This window comes from Miniopterus natalensis, chromosome 11 (genome assembly GCF_054644295.1).
Source record: "Miniopterus natalensis isolate mMinNat1 chromosome 11, mMinNat1.hap1, whole genome shotgun sequence".
NCBI lineage: Eukaryota > Metazoa > Chordata > Mammalia > Chiroptera > Miniopteridae > Miniopterus > Miniopterus natalensis.
In genome coordinates, this window is record NC_142091.1 from 5,676,109 (window position 1) to 5,695,075 (window position 18,967).

The window sequence follows — 18,967 nt, forward strand, 5'->3', positions numbered from 1 at the left end:
GTCTTAACTCCTAAACTGTCCAGTGTTCTTAGTCCAGAGGGTGAGGACAGGGACATCTCTCTAGCTGGGGAGTCTCTGCAGAAGCTGAGAAGCTGATGGGATCTGGGTGGAAGACTGTGTGGGACTTGGAGGGCTGCAGAGGGAGGGCAGTGCCGCTTGCATGTGTGGGGCCCTAAGGGGAGTACTCAGAGGTGCCAGGATGTGCTGAGACTGACTGCCCTGTGTGCTATATGGAGGCCATCACCTCTGCGCTCTTGGTGAGGTGTGAACGCATGGACATGTGTGGACCCACACGAGAGGCATGGTTTTCCGCGGCAGGCTGGCCCCTTTGGAAATGGACTGTGTGGTCCCTGGTTGAGATCTAAGGTTCTGGCCAGCTGGGGATGGAGAGCAGATACAGTGGAAGCCCGACATCTGTCAGGGCCCTCTAACGACTGCTTTCCTTGTCTTTCAGCCCATGCAGCTCCCAGTCCCCACGGAGTGCAGCCCTGAAGGATGTCCCAGCTCTCCTCCACGCTGAAGCGCTACACAGAATCGGCCCGCTACACAGATGCCCCTTACGCCAAATCAGGCTATGGCACCTACACCCCGTCTTCCTACGGGGCCAACCTGGCCGCCTCCTTCCTGGAGAGGGAGAAGCGTGGTTTCAAACCAGGGCCCCCAGCCAGCTTCCTCACTCGGCCCAGTACCTATGGCCCCTCCTCCATCCTGGACTATGACAGGGGCCGCCCCCTGCTGAGACCAGACATCATCGGGGGTGGTAAGAAGGCAGAGAGCCAGACTCGGGGCACTGAGCGGCCCACAGGGAGTGGACTCAGCGGGGGCAGTGTATTCCCTTATGGAGTAACCAACAGCTCCCTCAGCTACCTGCCCATGAATGCCCGCAACCAGGGGATAACCCTGACCCAGAAGAAGTCGAACAGTCAGTTAGACCTGGCCAGGGATTTCTCCAGCCTACGGACCTCAGATAGCTACCGGATAGACCCTGGGCACCTGGGCCGCAGCCCCATGCTGGCCCGTACACGCAAGGAGCTGTGTGCCCTGCAGGGGCTCTACCAGGCAGCCAGCCGCTCGGAGTACCTGGCCGACTACCTGGAGAACTATGGTTGCAAGGGCAGCACACCTCAGGGCCTCACCCAGGCCCCTCCCTCACGAGTCCCTGAAGTCCTCAGCCCCACCTACCGACCCAGTGGCCGTTACACTCTGTGGGAGAAGGGTAAGGGCCAGGCCCCTGGGCCCAGCTGCTCCAGCTCCCCAGGGCGAGACACCATGGTGAGTTTGCCCCTTGGGGACCCAGTGATGGGCTGGGGAGGCAGCCACTGATGTAGAAGAGACAGGTGGAAGGAAGGACTCCCAACTCTACTGCTGACTGAAAGCAGTGGTTTTCTTCCCGAATCTCATGGCAGCTGCTCCTACAGCCCCAGTGGGGACAAGCCAGGGAAGTCACCTAGGCATGGCTGATGCTCTGGTGGCTCGCTCCCTGCTCAGAGGCTTTCCCACTCTCCCCAGGAAACCCACTTCAGGACCTGTGCCCTTGACGACGGTCCAGCAGTGCTCCCGGAAATGCTCAGATACCCCCACATACACTGCAATTCTTACCCTCTACTTTTCCACCCAACATGCCAGGGTCCTACTCAGGCCCTGTCCCATCCTGGGCTGGATGCTGAGGCCCCCAGACCACCAGTGTTCCCTGTGGTAAGAGAGGCCTCTGTGCTCGGGCTGTATCTCCTCTCCTGCTCAGGCTTTCACTTCCCAGCCTGGAGACCCCACTTAGCAACTGGGCCTAGTCACGGGGGAAGAGGGGCGCTCCTCTGATTGACACTGGCTGGCTCAGGACCAGGGTGCCTAGACAACAGTCTTTCTCATGTGGCTTTGAAGAAATTTTTACCTAGGGCTTTAGACAAACTAATATCTCTATATTCTAGTCCTTCCTGGCTGGAATGAAGGCAGAGGCTCTTCTGGAGACTGAGCAGGGCCTGGCATGGTCTTACTTGCATCTAATCCCTGAGCATACGTTTCTTGCGCACAGACTACATCCTGTCTTTTCTGTAGTTGTTGGTAACCCATTAGGTGGCTCTGAGGATGAGAAAGAAATGATATCTCTAGATCCCTCACCATGTACCTAGAGCAGCACACAACTCAGCTGGCCTGCTGACTGCATGTATGGATGGTGAGTGGGTAGATGAGTGAATGGATGGGCGGATGAGTGGATGGGTAGATAGGTAGATGAGTAGATGAGTGGACGGGAGGGTGGATGGATGGATGGATGGATGGATGGATGGATGGATGGATGGATGGATGGATGGATGGATGGATGGATGGGTAGATGAGTGGGTGGGTGGGTGGGTGGGTGGATGGATGGATGGATGGATGGATGGATGGATGGATGGATAGATAGGTAGATGAGTGGATGTGTGGGTGGGTAGTTGGATGGATGGGTAGATAGGTAGATGAGTGGATGGGTGGGTGGGTGAATGGATAGATGGGTAGATGAGTAGATGGGTGAATAGATGGACAGCTAGCATATGGGCAGGAGAGTTAGGTGTTATGTCTCCTTTATGTGCCCTTCCTGTACTCCTAGGACATGTGCCTTTTTTAAAATATAGCTGTGTCACAATAAGAAGTGCTTAGTGGGCTTGTCCAGATAAGTGGAGCTGGATTGCAGGATGGTGGCAGGGCTTGGGTCATAGACCTAGAAGCTTGGAATAACAAGGTCTTGAGAGGACAATTTGAGAACATTACCTAGAGAGTCTTGGCCTTGGAAGCTGTCTGAAGTGCCATGGGAAATACAAAAGCTTGTGCCTGCCAGAACATTCAGACCCAGAAAGTGCAGAGTTGGCTACACTGGAGGGCGAGTGTAGAAGAGGAATGGGGAACAGAGCTGACCGGGAGACAGGTGTGTGCTCTCAGAGAAGCGTGTGCTTGGTGGGAGCATGACTCACTCACTGGGGCATGTCGGGTGCTGCTCATCTCAGGGGCAACTAGAAAGTGGCTCTGGGGCTCTCCCCACTTTGCTCTGAAGAGAAGGGTTTTATTATGGTATGCAGTGTTCCTCAAAATGGGGTCAGAATCACCTGCAGGGCTTAACAATTCAGGGGCCTGGACCCCACCTGGGTCCCCTGAATCAAATTCTCTAGGGGTAGTGCCTAGGAATCTAGCCTTTCTACAAGCTCCTCAGGTCACCTGTAAGGACCCTGCAGCTTGAAAACCTCTTCACAGATAAAGTAGAGATCCACCCTCAGCCCAATCATGAGAGAGCAGGGTCTCCTTTTCTGGGGGGTGAGGCTCCATTGGGACTCTGCCTCATTCCCACACAGGCATATCCCAAACCTCCCTGGAGTCTGCTGCCCTCTACCCCATCCAAAGTGGACACCAGCCCCACACCCTTCACCCCCAGGGCAGGGTGAGGGGAGTTTTGAGACAGGACCTCAGGGGAGTGGCCAATTGCCTTGAGGCCCACTTAGCCACCCTAACATCCCTCCTACCCTTCCAGAAACTCACAGGACACTTAGGTAATGCCAATACGTCCTACAACTGAGCCAGTGCTCCACTCTGTGCTTAGGCTCTAGGAGATACTGCCACCAGGAAAGGCCCCTAATGGGTCAGTGGTGATACCCGGATTTAACCACATCCCCTCTTCACCACTCTCATCCTCACTTCCTGGAGTTGACCGCCTTTTGCTGAGATGAGAACAACCCCACTCATGGGGCCTGGGCCACTTCTTTCTAAAACTGACTCCGGTTTCCATTCACATCTGTATTTAGGGATCTGACCTCCTTGTTCATTCATTTCACGGTGCTCAGCTTACTAGCAGTGTAACCACAGAGAAATTCCTTACCTTCGGAACCTGTTTCCTCTTCCTAGATTATCATGAGGAATCGAAGGTTGTGTGTGAAAGGGCCTGGCATGTAGTAGGCGTCCAATGAATGCTTGTCCTCCTTACACCCTTCCAAGAGGCAAGAGATGTGTGAGCCTGGTCCCCTCCCTCAGTGCATTCCTGTTTAACGTGGGAAAATAAGTTCTTAAAATAGTTGCAATAGGAGACAGCCCTCGTTGTTTTCAAGTGTCCTAGGTAGTGGGAAAGGGAGAGGTCTCCTGTGGCTGGGCCGTGCCTGCTGGGGGAACAGTTTGCCTCTTTACCTTGGACACCTCTCTTCTAAGCTGTTTCCTCATCGATAAAAGGGAATGGTCACACCTGTCCTGCCCACCTCACAGGGATGTCCCAGCTGAAAGCAAATAATGGCTGTGGAGGAGTCTGAGGCCAGTGCAAAGCTAAGGAAGACTCCTGGGAACCTAGGGAGAAAGCTGATAGAAGAGGAGAGTTTGGCAGGTCCATGGAGTGGGGAGGGAGCAGCCTTGGGAGGGAAAAAGGTGAGAAAGTCCATCCAGTGGCAGGATCCAGCCTGACCTGGCTCCCCAGGGGCCCCCGGGGCAGCTGGCTTCACTACAGTTGCCATTCATCCAGGGAGGTCAAAAGCAGGCCCCAGGCAGGGTACAGCAGTTCTAACCAGACTCATCGTGCTCACTCACAGTAGCAGCCAGCATGGACCTGGAATATCAGACTCAGCTGAGCACTGGTGGAGGGGGAAGGAATTCCGAGTAAGGCCCACGCTTGCATGAGCACCAACAAAATGCCGGTCCATGGAGTGCAGCTCAGCCTAGGATAGTGAGTGCTGCCCCAGGCTCTACCTTCCGTTTAAAATGCAGACACACTGGAGAGGAAGGATGTGATGATTCAAATTGGTATTTTTTAAAAAAATGAGAAGAAAAAGCTTTCACTACCCCCAGTGGGGGACTCTAAGCCAGGTGGGTTGGTCCTGCAGAGAACCCAGAGCCCAAGCACCCAACCCGATTAGGACCCCTCTGCCCCACCTCTCCTGTTCCCTGGGCCTAAGGACAAGCTGTTCCCACTGAGCTCTGCCAGGGCTGTGCTTTAACCCTACAATCCATCCTAATCCTCCACTCCACCCCCTCAGGCTGCTCCCTCCCCAGCCCTGGCATTCTGCCTGCCAGCCTCAGCCCTGTCTTCTCCCTGCCCTGCTCTGGCCACCCTCTCCTATCACCAAGAAGAGCTGGGGGCTGGCCCTGGCCCTCCAGAGCAGTCGCAGGCCAGGCACCTACTGTTCAGACACAGAGCCAGGGACTGAAGCTCAGCCTGTTCCCCCTCCATGCAGGCTCTTCCACACCCTTGCCCTCTGCTCTGGGAATCTATTGCGAGGAGCAAAAGGTCTGGGAACCTAAGGTACCTAAGGTACCTGGATCCTATGGTTACCTGCCCTTGGGGCTGCTGACTCACCTCTTGAAGCTCTGGGTTCCAGCTGTTCAGTAAGGGGGAGATTACATAAACTGAGGTCATGTGATTTTTCTCTTGAGCGGGACTTTGGACTTAACTGCTGCCATGCAGTGAGTGGGCAGTATTCCAAAGAGTACAAGTTAAAGATGGTAGGACTGCCCTAAAGCTCCCGAGTGAGAAGTGTGACCTCCTCTCTCATCCCTGCCTTCTCACTGTTTGCCCAGCCCCACTGAGCTGCATCCCTGCTGTCCTGTTTGTGCAGCTTGGCTGCCGAGGCCCTGGGGCTGTCCTCACCCAGTCAGCCACACTGAGGAGGCTGAACTTCCTGAGGGCTTGAATCTGTGTTGACAGCATGGGAAGGTCACGCAGAGGAGACCTTAAGCCAGAGGGGTACTCATGGCCAGGACCAATACTAGCTGTGCAGAAAGAAAGTCAGTCAGTTTGTGGTTTGTGGTTAGAGTCTCCAGGACCCCCAGGTCTCCATTCCTTGAAGACCAGCTGTGGGCTGTGATCTGGCTGGTGGCTGAGGGCTGCCTTACAGGCTGTTTCTCAGTCAATGCCCAGCACCATCCTCCCTGCCGCCTTCTCCAACCCCACCCCAGGATATCTTTTGAGTTCATGTGGTACTAGGGTGAGGCTCAGCAATGCAGAAGTTAATCCAAGCCTGGCAAAATGTTCCCTGCCCCTGGAAGAGCTGCTCTACTGACCATCAGCTGTAGAAATGAACATCATCATGTTCAGGGCCCAGAGCTGTACATGTGGCCCCCTGCACCCTCTAACCTCAGTGGATACATAAGACTGGTGCCCTAAACAGAGGTATAAGCAAGAGAGGGAAGTGCGCAGGCCTCTTGAATCTAGCTGGTTCCGGCCAGACTACCCTGAGGCTCAAAGGAGAGCTTTTGGCCTCCTGGGGTATGAGTGATGCATGAAAGCAGAGCTTCCTACTGGCCTTCCCTCCCCAAGGGCACTTGTGGACTGAAACCCCAGCCCCCAACAAGGACCCTGAACCCCTACCATTTCAACTAGTCAATCAGGCCACCAGTCTGTCTGTGTGTAGCCATAAGAGCAGCTGTGTGCAGGAGCAGGGCCACTGGTTTGAGGCATTTGCCTGGGCCTGAGCAGTGTTTCCAAGCCCTGGGCCAAGCAGCCCACTAAGACCTGAGGAAGCAGGACACACTCAGTCTCGGCCTCACAGAGCTAACTCTGACTTTATTTATACTCCATCCATGCCAGGAAGCATTCGAGGTAAAGAAAAGTACTTATCCTGCAGGGAGGCAGGCCAAACACAGGCTCTGAGAAATGGCAGTCTCAGACTACGTGAATGAACCCTGCTTACATCAGGTCAGTGTATTTGAGTCATAGTCACAAAGCCAGAGCCAGATTCAGGTCCCAGGAGACTACAGTCATCCCTCAGTATCTGCTGGGGAGTGGTTCCAAGACACACACACACACACACCCATGGATACCAAAATCCACTGATGCTCAATCCCTTATATAGAATGGCGTTGTATTTACACATAACCTCTATTTGTATATATGCTATACAGAGTCTGCCTACACATCACTTCATTCATGTAGATTCAGCAGAGTGCTCTGCATGGGGCAAATTCAAGTTTTGCTTTTTGAAACTTTCTGGCATTTTTTAAAAATATTTTTAATTTGTAGTTGAATTCATGGATGTGAAACCACAGATACAAGAGGCCGACTGTATATCCTTTATTCCACTTCAAGAAATGGCCCTGGCCCTGGCTGGTGTGGCTTAGTGGTTAGAGAGTCCTCCAGTGCACTGAAGGGTTGAGGGTTCAATTCCCAGTTGAGGTGCGTGCTTGAGGCAACCAATCAATGTTTCTCTCTCACATCGATATTTCGATGTTTCTCTCTCCCTTCCTCTGTCTCTAGAATCAATGAAAAACATATCCTCAGGTGAGAATTAAGAAAAAAAAAAGCACTGAAGAGAAAGGGTCTCAAGGGGGTTTGGCTAGTTGAGAAAGGAGCCACCATTCTTTGTTGGTTGTACAGAGCTGCTCTGTGTGACTTCTTTCCCCTCCTCCCAGACTTCTCAAAGAGCTCCCATGTAAAGCTTTCCCCATCTGCCCCACTCCCGCCCCTGGCAATGCCCATAACCTTCTGTATCCCAGGAAAGAGGAAGAGAGCATGCCGGCAGAATGCTATGATGTCCTGGGGTTGCAGTAGTCACATTGCTGGCTCAAGTCATGGGGATACAGGCCTGATGCTCCAACGGGTGAGTGCCTGTTGGATACTGCATCCTGCAGCACCCAAATCAAATGCAAACCCAGACTCACCCCACCCACTGGGCTCAGTGGGACTTCCTGGATGCCCTGCAGAGCCTGGTCTGGCCCCTTTCAGAAATGAGAACACCATTTATTAAGAACCCACAACCCTGTCCTTGAGATTTCAGTGTGATGGCACAATCAACACAATTTAAGACCATTTACAGGAGTCTTGGAGACACCTGTAAAACAAACAAATGAATTAAGATAAAAGTACAGTGTAAGCTGAATGCTAGCAGACTGAGGTGTGCGGTAACGGGTGTTTAGAGCCAGGTGGAGTTTATAAGGAGGTGGTTAGCAGAGACCAGCAAGGGCATGCCAAAATTTCCCTCTAGTTGTTAAAAGCATGAGTTTTGCTGTAGGACAGGTCTGGATTCAAAGCCCCACACTGTCATTTATTGGCTTTGCAGTCCTGGCAAATCATTTGAACTCTCAGGGCGTAAGGTTCTTCATCTATAAAACAGAGGCACTAGTTACTATGCATTGTGTCATTGTGGCAGTTAACTGGAATAATCTTTTTATTCCTCACCCAAGGATATTTTCCCATTGCTTCTTCAGAGAGTGGGAGGGAGGGAGGGAGGGAGAGAGAGAGAGCCTCCCACACACGCCCCAACCAGGGCCGGGGATCCAGCCTGCAACCGAGATAATGCCCTTGGTCACAATCGAACCCAGGACCCTTTAGTCCACAGGCTGACGCTCTGACCACTGAACCAAACTGTCCAAGGCTGGAATAATTTATGTAAAGCACTTAGCCAGCACCTGGCATTTAGAAAGCACTTCATCAGTGGCAGTTTTGTTTTTTTAAGTGAGAGAAGGCAAGTGCTGAGAAATAAGAGCAGGTTGGTTGGCATCAGGGATCAGAAAAGAGAGAGGGTGGTAACAGTGGAAGGAGCCTAAGGACAGACAGATTCACAGACAGGACTACCTGAAGCTCTGGACCAGATTTGAGAGTCATGTGCTGTTGATGTTTCAGGGCAGAAGAGTGAGGTGATAGATGCAAGCATTGCTGCAGACCATGTAGGACTGTGGCTAGAAAGGAGGGTACGTGCAGAAAAAGGCTGTTGTGTTTTGTTCAGGGGCCAAGTTGGGTCACCGGGCGAGGACAGTGACTGTGGAGATCACCCCTCCTAACATTAGCACCCTCTTTTATCACCAAGTAGAAGACCTTGCAACTCCTGCTTCCTGCCCACTGCTCCCACCACCTCCGCTGGAACACGTGGGGGCAACCCTCTATACTCCCCTCATTAGCATGAAACTGCTGTTTGGTGGGTGGCCTAGGGTACAGCCATACATGTGTCCTGAACACATTCCCTACGTTCCGTACGTAATCATGTATGCAGAGTGCGTGTACATGTGGAGATGAGCATGCAGAGAGGAACAGAAGGAGACCACAGATGAGTAATGGCACACACTGGCCTCTCAGAGTATTTTTAAATGCTAAAAATACTGGCTAAAAATAGCAAGTTCCCAGGCAAGATACTTTCTCTAAGCAGATTCTGTGTGGGTCCCTGATAGGTGAGGGGGTGGAGTACCAAATAAAACACACAGACCTCTGATCTTCAAGCACTGCCACCCTTAGGCTCAGAGTGGTACCCTCACCCCCACAGCAGCTGAGCACCATTTCCCCACCATTGTTTACCTTACCCCCACCTCCAAAACACATATCAAAATTGAAATCCTGTGAGAGGTGGAGTTGAGAAATTGAGAAGAGGCCAGAAAATATTCTTACCTGGGGCCAAAAGGGACAGCGACCTATTGGACCTTATAAAATATGGGCACTGCCTCTCAATAATGGGCCAGACTAGGACTGGAGGGGGGAGGGGTGCTGAGTCTGGAAGCCTTGGAAACCTCTCCCTTCCACCGGGGCCCAGGACCGTCAGACTGGGCTGCTGGGCTCCGAGAAGGCCTGAGTGCCCCCAGAATGCAGTACAAAGTTTGTGCGTAAGTGCATTTTTCCCCAAAGAAACTACAGAGCTTTCTTTCATCGGGTTCTCAAAACGACCTGCAGCCCCCTCGATTTAGGAGTTGTACGCCGCCTTAGGGAAGCTCACCGGCTAGCACTTGGTCTTGGAGACGTGTCCTCTGCGGGCCTCAAAGACAATTTTCTTGAGTCCCAACCCTGAGGCTGGTGCAGGGCTCCGCGCTCCCCTCCTTCCCTCCCCGGGGGTGGCAGGTCTCCGGGGCGGGCTGGGGTCGTCCGGGGACCCCAGCGAGACGCGGGAGGGGGCAGCACGGTGGCCTCTCCGGTGGGCGGGGAGAAGGGGCGGGGCGGAGAAGAGGACAGGAGGGGAAGGGGGGGGACAGAAGGGGAGAGAAAGGGGCGGGGCGGAGAAGAGGACAGGAGGGGAGGGGGACGGGGAGAGGAGGGGAGGGGGACAGAAGGGGAGAGGAGGGGGCGGGGCGGAGGGGAGAGGAGGGGGCGGGGCGGAGGGGAGAGGAGGGGGCGGGGCGGGCTCCGCCCGGGCGCTGACGTCGCGGGGCCCGAGGCGCCGGGGGAGCCGCCAGTCGGCTAGGGCTCGGAGCCGGTGCCGGGGCGGTTGGCGGCGCGCGCCCGGGAGGTTGAGGCCGGGGAGCGCGCGGCTGGCCCGCCGTAGCGGTTACCGACGGGCACGGCGGACGGGTCTGGGGCGGCCCCGGCGACCTGGGCGTCGGACTGTGGGACCGCGCGGTGCCCCCCGCTCCCCTTTTGCCTACGTTAGGCGTGGGCGGAGCCCGCCGCCCGACCCCCGGCATGCGCACCTCGTACACGGTGACCCTGCCGGAGGAGCCCCCCGCCGCCCCCTTCCCCGCCCTCGCCAAGGAGCTGCGGCCACGCTCCCCTCTCTCCCCTTCCCTGCTGCTCTCCACCTTCGTGGGGCTCCTGCTCAACAAAGCCAAGGTACGCGGCGCTCCTTTCGGGGACCCCCACGCGGAGGGCCCGGGTTTCCGCCCACCCCCGGGACGCCCACCTCTGCCCCGCCCTGAGCCCGCCGCGCGCCCTCCGCCTGGGGACGGGTTCTTCCCAGCCCCCACCCGTCCCTCCCCGGGGTCTCCGGGCAGGGAATGCCCCCACCCCAGGTGACCTCACGCTTCTCTCGGCCCCTCCCCTGCTGAGGCCCTGACCCCGCGCCCTGCCCCGTACCCGCGGCGCCCGGTGACTGGAGCTCTAATTCCTGGCACCTACCAGGACAGGTGCAGCAAAGCGTAACCTTGACTAGTTCTTGGCGTGCGAGGGAGCCGGCGGCGCGCTGGGCTGCGCGGGTGTGACTCCTCAAGGCCAGAGCCCAGCAGGGAAGGCGGTCAGAAAGGGGCTGCCTCCCCACGCCCCGACCCCAAAAGGTCGGGAGCAGGGACCCTTAGGCCTGTCACGGGCGAGCAGTTTCCGCGGGTGGAAAAGAGTAGCTTCCCTTCCCTCTCCAGTCTGCTCAGTGGGCAGTGGGTCCCTCAAATGCAGTAGCCAGCCTAGAGAAGGCCTGGGTGAAGGTGGGCACTGCCCGCTGGGAGCAGGAGGAAGGGGCCGGAGCCTGGCAGCGGTTACGTAACAGGCCGCAGCCCCCGCGTGGGCCGCCGCCGCCCCGGGCGCCTGGCTGCTGGGGACTCGGGCCGCGGCGCAGGTGGAGCTCGCAGGGAGGCCCTGCCCGGGGTCTGGGGCGTGAAGACAGACCCAGCCCTTTCCCCTGCTCCTCCCGAGCCCCCTGCTCCTTCCCTGAAGGTGACTCAGATCTGTGTGCTGACTGTGAAGGTGGCATCTACTTTCTGGAACAGTGGCTGCTACTAAGTCAAAACTAGGTTTGCTGGTGGCTGATATGAAGGAAGTTCCCGACTTGCGCAGCTCCTCGCGCAGCCCCAGCGTACCAGCTGGAGTCCCGCCTGCTCGGCGGAGAGGCTGGCTTGCAGGGCCTCCAGCTTCAGCAGCTCTAGCTTCTCCCTGTCAGCCCTGAGGTAGGGCTGTTTTCCCCGTAGGAAAGGTCACTCCTGGGACATTTTGTTCCTCTCTGGAATGGAAAGTGCTGACTTCCCCTGGAGCTCCTGATTGCCTATTCATGGCAGAGGAATATCTGCTGGGCACACAACAGCCCTGCTCTCCCCTCTGCTCCCACCCGGACTCCTGCTATTCACCCACCTTCTACACAGAGTGCTGAGAAATTGGCATGTGGGTTTGAACTCAGGAAGTTTTAGAGAAAGGCCCAACATTCCCCACATTCCCCCAAAAAAACTAAGAGTCTTAGCAATGCCTTAAAGGAACTTCACTCCACCCACCAGGCCATTAGTAAGGTTAGAACCTCAAGAAAAGTAACGGTGACAACAGGCTCTTCGTGACCCTCTGCTGGCTCAGAGTTGACATGTCCACACCACGGTGCCTCAGTAGGAAGACAAACACCTCCACTGTCCTGTTGTCCCATCACTGGTTCTGCGTTACCGCGAGGGCCCACGTGGGTGGACATTTACATGGTCACCAGTGGTAGAGTTACTTTGCTTCAACAGCCCATTTAGACAGATGTTGTCTGAGGCCCAGGGGGTAAGAACTAATAAAGCACCCACAGAAATAGGTGTGAGAGGGTATTCTTCGTGGGTGGGCTTTAACGTGTAGCTTCCTATATGCAACACAGAGGCTCCTGCAATATTTTTGTTGGGCCCCAGGGGAGTCCTTCTCCAGGTCTACCTGAAAATGCTGATAAGGTCTTTGTCCAGGGAATCCTTTCTGTTGTGGCCCTCTTACTGGAACATCAGAGTTTAGACTCAGAAATGTAAGATTCAGATGTTGTGTTCAGGACCATATGCTGCTAGTCCTGGCAGAGTTCTTCAAGGATGCTCACCCCCACCTGCTGCCAAAAGGCTTTTCTCTCTCGCTGCTGATGGAAAATATCTCTTCTGGATATATTTTCTTCCCTAGTCTTAGACCTGATAATTGAAGAGGAGGGATCCTCTCACTTGTGGGCTCAGCATGTCAGTTCCTGAGAAAAGTCCTCCTTCAGCCTGCCTCTTCCCTCCCCAGCCCCTTGAGTTGACAGCCTCATGGGTTTTGGACTGTCAGCACAGAGCATGAGTTATTTTTTTTATATTTTTTAAAATTTTCGCCTTCGGATATGTTTCAAGAGTGGAAGACAGACAGACAGACAGACAGACATCGATCGGTTGCAACCCATACGCGCCCTGACTGGGGACCAAACCCACAACCTAGATGTGTGCCCTGGCTGAGAATTGAACCCACAACCTTTTGGTGTCCAGGATGACGCTCCAACCAGCTGAGCCACTGGGCCAGGGCAGAGCATGAGTAATTTTAGCTAAGTTATTCCAGGCTCCTGTTCTGATCAGGGTTGAGCTGGTTAAGCATGCCCCAGCCAGGGTTGCTCCAGAGTTGCTGGCTCCCAGGCCCCCTCTCTTAGAGGGCAGGCAGCAGACTCATCTGCACCTGGCTTCTTTTCTTTTTTTATCTTTTAGTGATTTCAGAGAGAGAAAGGGAGAGGGAGAGAGAGAGAAACACCAATGATGAGAGAGTCGTTGATCAGCTTCCTCCTGCACGCCCCCTACTGGGGATGGAGCCCACAACCCGGGCATGTGCCCTGACTGGGAATCAAACCTCAATCTCCTGGATCCTAGGTCAATGCTCAACCGCTGAGCCACGCCTGGCCAGGCCAGATGGCTTTAACCCTTTGAGCCTGAAGGTTTTCTGATTCCTTGGAGGTAGGGCCAGAATTAGCCATTGGCCTGGACAAACTATGCTCAGAGTCCTCCACCTGGCACCTGTTCTCTCTCCAGACCCCTCACCAACCTCCACAGCAGGGACAAGAGCAGGAATGGCACCTTCAGCCAGCTGCTTTGCCTCTGCCACCCATAATCTGCCATCACAAGGACTCTCAGCCAGTGGCCAGGCGGGATGTTGAAACCTGAGCCAGGCAGGGAGGATTCTCCCAGGCTTTAATCAGCCCTCAGGAGCTGAGCTCACCTGGAAAGAATTCCACCTGTCTCTGGCCAGTCATAATGACAGATTGACTTGATTTCTTTCCCTGCCCCCCAAATATCTAAACTCAGTTAAGATGTTTTGTCATTGAACTCTTCAAGACTTCCTTGAAGTGCTTATTATGACAACCGCTTTATATATTAGACACCTGGGGATACAGATATTTGAGATAGTGTCTGGATTTAGGACCTGAAATTTCTTGTGACCAGGAGTCAAATATGTCCCCAAATATATGAATTTCTAGTCTCTAGTTCTAATCTCCAGTCTCCAATATGGTAGAGAATGAAGAATAACATAAAGATGGGGGGAATGCATAGTCAATAAAAGAAAGCAAAGCCCTAAAGAGCATTTTTGTGTGTATTGAAAATGGCAGGCATTTGTCAGTCCTCTTTCCTACAGGGTGTGCAGACTAAAGCTGAAGAGAGCGTCACACGTGTGGCCTGGTGCTCATGGCTCCAGCTGGCAGAGTTGCATGAGAGCCTAGCACAGGCCAGCCTCTTGGCCTTCAGTCTCATGTGCCCTATGTTCATTGCTTACAGAATTCTAAGAGTGCCCAGGGTCTGGCTGGTCTTCGAAACCTTGGGAACACGGTAAGTTCTTCCCTTCTTTCCTACACTTCTTTCCTGGGGCCACCCCCTACTCTCCAGACTGGGACAATCTAACCAGAGTCCCCTCCTGGCTCCAGCTTACTCCCTGCCCACAGCAGGAAGCACTGCTAAAGGGTAGTTGCCCTTTTAACTGTCAGCCTTTTCTGGATCTTTCTCCTCAAGGACATCTGTCACATCCCACCCACTTCTGTCCAGCTCACCCACACCCCTTGTGCACCTCTGTAGTAAATAACCAGCTACTTCACCTGTGCCAGCAGTGGGAATTTGCCTCATTTCGCCCCTTTCACTTACAAGGAAAGGAACTTGAGGCTGAGGGAGGATTCATTTCTGAGGCAGTTGAGTCCAAGGGCCTTTGGTACTGAGTAAGTAGAGGTGCTTCCCCTGATGCTCTGGGTCATCTCCCACAGTGCTTCATGAACTCCATTCTGCAGTGCCTGAGCAATACCCGGGAGCTGAGAGACTATTGCCTCCAGAGGCTCTACATGCGGGATCTCAGCCACAGTAGCAGTGCACACACGGCCCTCATGGAAGGTGAGGAACCCACCCACCGACACAGTCCTGCTTCCCCTTGGGACACCTTTCCTACTCTACTATTGCTGCACCAGTGGTTGTGTTTTATATGTACCACTCCTGTCTTTCCTTCTTTGGCTACTCTTTGCTGGGATTCTAATTTAGGAGTTGCTTATAGAAAAGGTCTCACCTGTCCTCCACCCCTCTACCTTCTCCTTTTCATAGAGTTTGCAAAACTAATCCAAACCATATGGACTTCATCTCTCAATGACGTGGTGAGCCCATCTGAGTTCAAGACCCAGATCCAGAGATATGCACCGCGCTTCGTTGGCTATAAGTAAGTGCCTGGCAGACATGTCTTCCCGGGGGGGGGGGGGGGGGGGGGCAGCAACAGCAGTTTCTTGGGACAAGAGGATTGCTTACTCTCTTTCCTTTGGGGTCAGTCAACAGGATGCTCAGGAGTTCCTTCGCTTTCTTCTGGATGGGCTCCACAATGAGGTAAACCGAGTAACAGTGAGGCCTAAGTCCAACCCCGAGAACCTCGATCACCTGCCGTAAGTAAGAGGAGAGACCTGTGGGAAGCAAAACTTTATGAACTTGAGGTTTTTCCCTGCTTCTTTGGGGGTAATGAGAGGAGAATTTTGAATGTTAAGAATTAGATTGATAGAACCCTAAACTTATCGTGGTTTGAACTCTGACCAGTGTCCCCCTCTGGCCCCAGGGAGGACGAGAAGGGACGGCAGATGTGGAGGAGATACCTCGAACGGGAGGACAGCCGGATCGGGGGTAGGAGCCTGCTTTTCGTTACGTGCCTTTGCCTAAGCAGAGTGTGAAAAGCCCTGAGAACTAAGAACCGTTCTCCCAGACAACCCTTCTGCCCAGTGTCCAGAGACTGAGGCGGGAGCAGGGAGAAAGGAGACGTGGAGCTGCGGGCTCGCTTCCTGCATTTAAGCACCGTCTCTCCTCTCCCCAGATCTCTTTGTTGGGCAGCTGAAGAGCTCCCTGACGTGTACTGACTGTGGTTACTGTTCTACAGTCTTTGATCCCTTCTGGGACCTCTCACTGCCCATTGCTAAGGTACGCGCCCCTGTTGCCCCACTTTTGGAACTCCCACTGTAACCTTTGGTGCTGCTGACCTCTGGCCATTACTTTTCTCTCAGCGGGGTTATCCTGAGGTGACTTTAACGGACTGCATGCGGCTCTTCACCAAAGAGGACGTGCTTGATGGTGACGAGAAGCCTGTAAGTCACCCTTCCTGACAGCAGCTCCCAAGAGAGCTCCCTGCGAAAACGCTGCCCCCAGCAGATCAGCTAGGAGGTGCTGGGCTCACAGTCCTCTCCTCTCCAGTTCTGTTTGTCACGTCTTTCAGACATGCTGTCGCTGCCGAGCCAGAAAACGGTGTATAAAGAAGTTCTCCATCCAGAGGTTCCCAAAGATTTTGGTGCTTCGTATCCTTAAGATCCATCAAGTCAGAGACTTGACATTAGAGAGAGACTGATGACAAGGGGCCAAAGTGAAGGCCCACAGAGTAGGAAAAAGCCTTTCTTTTCTCATTTGCTCTTGTTCCCAGAGGGGCGCCCCCCTCTCAGGGCCCAGCCCCTTTGCTGTGCACCTGCTCTTGCCACACTGTCTGTCCTTAATGCACATCAATTCCAGATCTGAAACGGTTCTCAGAATCCAGGATACGTACCAGCAAGCTCACAACATTTGTGAGTTTCCCACTGAGAGACCTGGACTTGAGAGAATTTGCTTCAGAAAACACCAGTGAGTATTTTCCGCAGGACACAGAGCCCAAGGCACAAGTGTCTGAGGTGTGGGGGCGGGGCCAAGGGGCAGGGATGCTGCACAGGGGTGAGTCTTCAAAACTGGGAGCGGGGACAGGAGAGTGAGGGAGTGCCTCGGGCTCGAAAACCTTGTATTTCCTCCTCAGACCATGCTGTTTACAACCTGTATGCTGTGTCCAATCACTCCGGAACCACCATGGGCGGCCATTATACAGCCTACTGCCGGAGCCCAGCGACAGGCGAATGGCACACTTTCAATGACTCCAGGTGAGACAGACATCACAGACAGGCCTCCCGCTGTCACACACCTGTGCTGACCCATTGGTGTGGCTTCCGCCTTGACTGGACAGAAAAGGTCAGAGCCAGAAAGCCATGTAACACATCTACTGCCCACTTGAAGACTCTAGAAGACAACAGAAGAGGTTGGCCCTGGGTGTATACTAGGGAGATTAGAGACCGGCCCTCACCCTCCCTCAGCCACTCAGCTCTGCCCCGACAGCCCCTCACCAGGGCTCTGACTTCCACCTGCTCTCTCCACAGTGTCACACCCATGTCCTCCAGCCAAGTGCGCACCAGTGACGCCTATTTGCTCTTCTACGAATTGGCCAGTCCACCCTCCCGTATGTAGCAGCAAAGAGCTACATACCTTTCTCCCTTCCTCATGGTGGCCCCACACCCTAAGTTTTTTTTAAAAAAAAACAAAAAAAAAAACAAAAAAACTGACAAATAAGAGAAAAATAAAGTAAACTAAAGCTGCCGAGCAGGAGTCGCTGCAGCCTGGTCTGGGTCTGGAGCCGGGAGCCAGGTGGTCCTGAGCCACACCTGGCAGTGAAGATCAGCAGGACATGGAGACCAGAGCCAGCACAGTGCCCCTCGGCTTCTCTTGTTTGCATTTTTAAGCTTGTGGTTTTTTCTTGAGTGTAACAAACGGCCGCGTGTGGGGAGGAGGGCCTCACCCGCTGCTGCCCACTCCACCCCGCTCCTCCCAAGAAGACAGCGCCCTCTGGAGCCTGCTGGGAGGATTGCTGCCTGGAAGCCGCGCCTGAGCCTCGACCCTGCTCACTGGCCCAGAAGCAAGAAGAACACCCATGAGCCAAGAGCCCTCAACGCTGCTAACTCCAGGGGAGCAGACCAGGGGACATCTTTGAAAAAAGTTGTTTTTGGTTTTTAAAAGCCCAGTTTTTTTTAATGACCCTAACTAAAGTTTTCAGACTGGAGATACTCTCCACACCTCTTCACAGCTAAGATGTGCTGTTCAGTTGTTTTTTAACTCTTCAGATATACCTTTTCTAATGCTGGCCCCATGTGCTAGGTAGCTGTTGTCTCTCCCCAAGCACAGCCACAGTAGACCTGGGATCTAACAAGTTTTGGTTTTTTGTTTTTAGGGTTTTTGTTGTTCTTTTCCTTTTTTTTTTAATGTTTTGGATGGAATCTACTTGCCTCTAAGAATTGTGCCTTATAGCATTTGGGGACCAGGGGGTAACTATCCCTCCCTGAAATATCCCTCCGCCACTTCCCTTTTCCCCATGCCCTGTTCAGACTGGCTGGAGGAGACAGGGGTTATGCCCTTCGCCCCGGCTTGTCTGCATGCAGTGAGATGAAAAGGAAAGTAGGTAGAAGGATATTTCTTACAGGTATCACAGTCTTCCTGCCCGCTTCCTCTAACCCACCCCTGGTCTACTCCCCAGCTGTTTGAAGGATAGCACAAGCCTCTTACCCCTAGAGCTTCTCTCACCTTTAATTTATTCCCTCGTAACATGCTTCTTCTCCCTGACCCTCCTTCCCCCACCCCCGCCTTCTCAGAGCCTCCTGACTGAGTTTCTCAGGGATGCCCATGCTGCCCTTCAGCTCCCCTTGGCATCAGTCTTCAGTCCTGCCCTGGGAGCTGGCATCTGAGTGTTTTGAGACATCTTGCCTCAGCCCAATGATTTTTTCCCATGTGCATGATTTTTGCTCTAAGTAGTTGGGCAAACTTCCGTGCTGACCCAGGGAGTGAAGCTGCTCAGCGTCAAGGCAAGGAGCTCTGCATGGAGCTCTTCGCACCACACAGCTGACCTGGCTTGTGCCCCTCGGAGCCTGGAGCTTTCCAGTACTCCCAGGACGAGGCATCAGAGAAACACCCCGAGTTAACTGGCCTGACACCCTTCTCCAGGAAAGACCTGTGAGCCTGAGCCAAAGGGCTGGTGTACACGTGTTTACTGTGTAAGCAAGAGTAGAACATCTGATGTACAGTGGAACCTTGTACAGAATAAATAATAGCTTTGAGAAATACATTGGTACGTGATGGAATCTTGATTTGAGAGGGTTTGAACTCAAGAAGCGCTCCTAGCATATTTAGTGGCCAAATATATTCCTGCTTCAACCATATAAATTTCAAGTTCTGGGAGGAAAATTAACCCACTTTTTAAACTTTTCTATTAAAAAGCTTAACTAGTACACATTTTGAACACTGTATTTATCTGGATAAACATTTATTGGTGTTTTAAATGCCACACTTGTTTATATATTATTATTTTGAGCAAAACAAGGGGTGAGGCATC

General features: G+C 53.6%; 1 protein-coding gene across 3 annotated transcripts; it reads left to right on the plus strand.

Annotated features, from left to right (window-relative positions):
- The first annotated feature begins 482 nt into the window (after window positions 1–482).
- Window positions 483–18,698, plus strand: USP2 (ubiquitin specific peptidase 2). 3 transcript variants are annotated; one of them, XM_087821478.1, is made up of 13 exons: window positions 483–1,272; window positions 1,510–1,695; window positions 14,065–14,115; window positions 14,541–14,664; window positions 14,869–14,980; window positions 15,087–15,197; window positions 15,365–15,429; window positions 15,617–15,720; window positions 15,804–15,884; window positions 16,013–16,091; window positions 16,300–16,407; window positions 16,574–16,694; window positions 16,968–18,698. In XM_087821478.1, the coding sequence occupies exons 1-13, from the start codon at window positions 496–498 to the stop codon at window positions 17,053–17,055; spliced, it is 2,007 nt and encodes a 668-aa protein (XP_087677604.1). In that variant the 5' UTR covers window positions 483–495; the 3' UTR covers window positions 17,056–18,698. The 3 variants fall into 3 exon arrangements, with proteins under 3 accessions (XP_087677604.1, XP_016063148.2, XP_087677603.1); XM_016207662.2 differs by lacking the exon at window positions 1,510–1,695; XM_087821477.1 differs by lacking the exons at window positions 483–1,272; window positions 1,510–1,695 and adding an exon at window positions 10,310–10,462.
- Window positions 18,699–18,967: the final 269 nt, after the last annotated feature.

What these genes read in the sequence shown, in the direction of transcription:
- USP2 (XM_087821478.1), top strand. Translation starts at nt 496, where the DNA reads ATGTCCCAGCTCTCCTCCACGCTGAAGCGCTACACAGAATCGGCCCGC. An exon ending in TTCGAAACCTTGGGAACACG is followed by an intron (nt 14,116 to 14,540) that starts GTAAGTTCTTCC and finishes CATCTCCCACAG; the next exon opens with TGCTTCATGAACTCCATTCT. An exon ending in ATTTGCTTCAGAAAACACCA is followed by an intron (nt 16,408 to 16,573) that starts GTGAGTATTTTC and finishes TTTCCTCCTCAG; the next exon opens with ACCATGCTGTTTACAACCTG.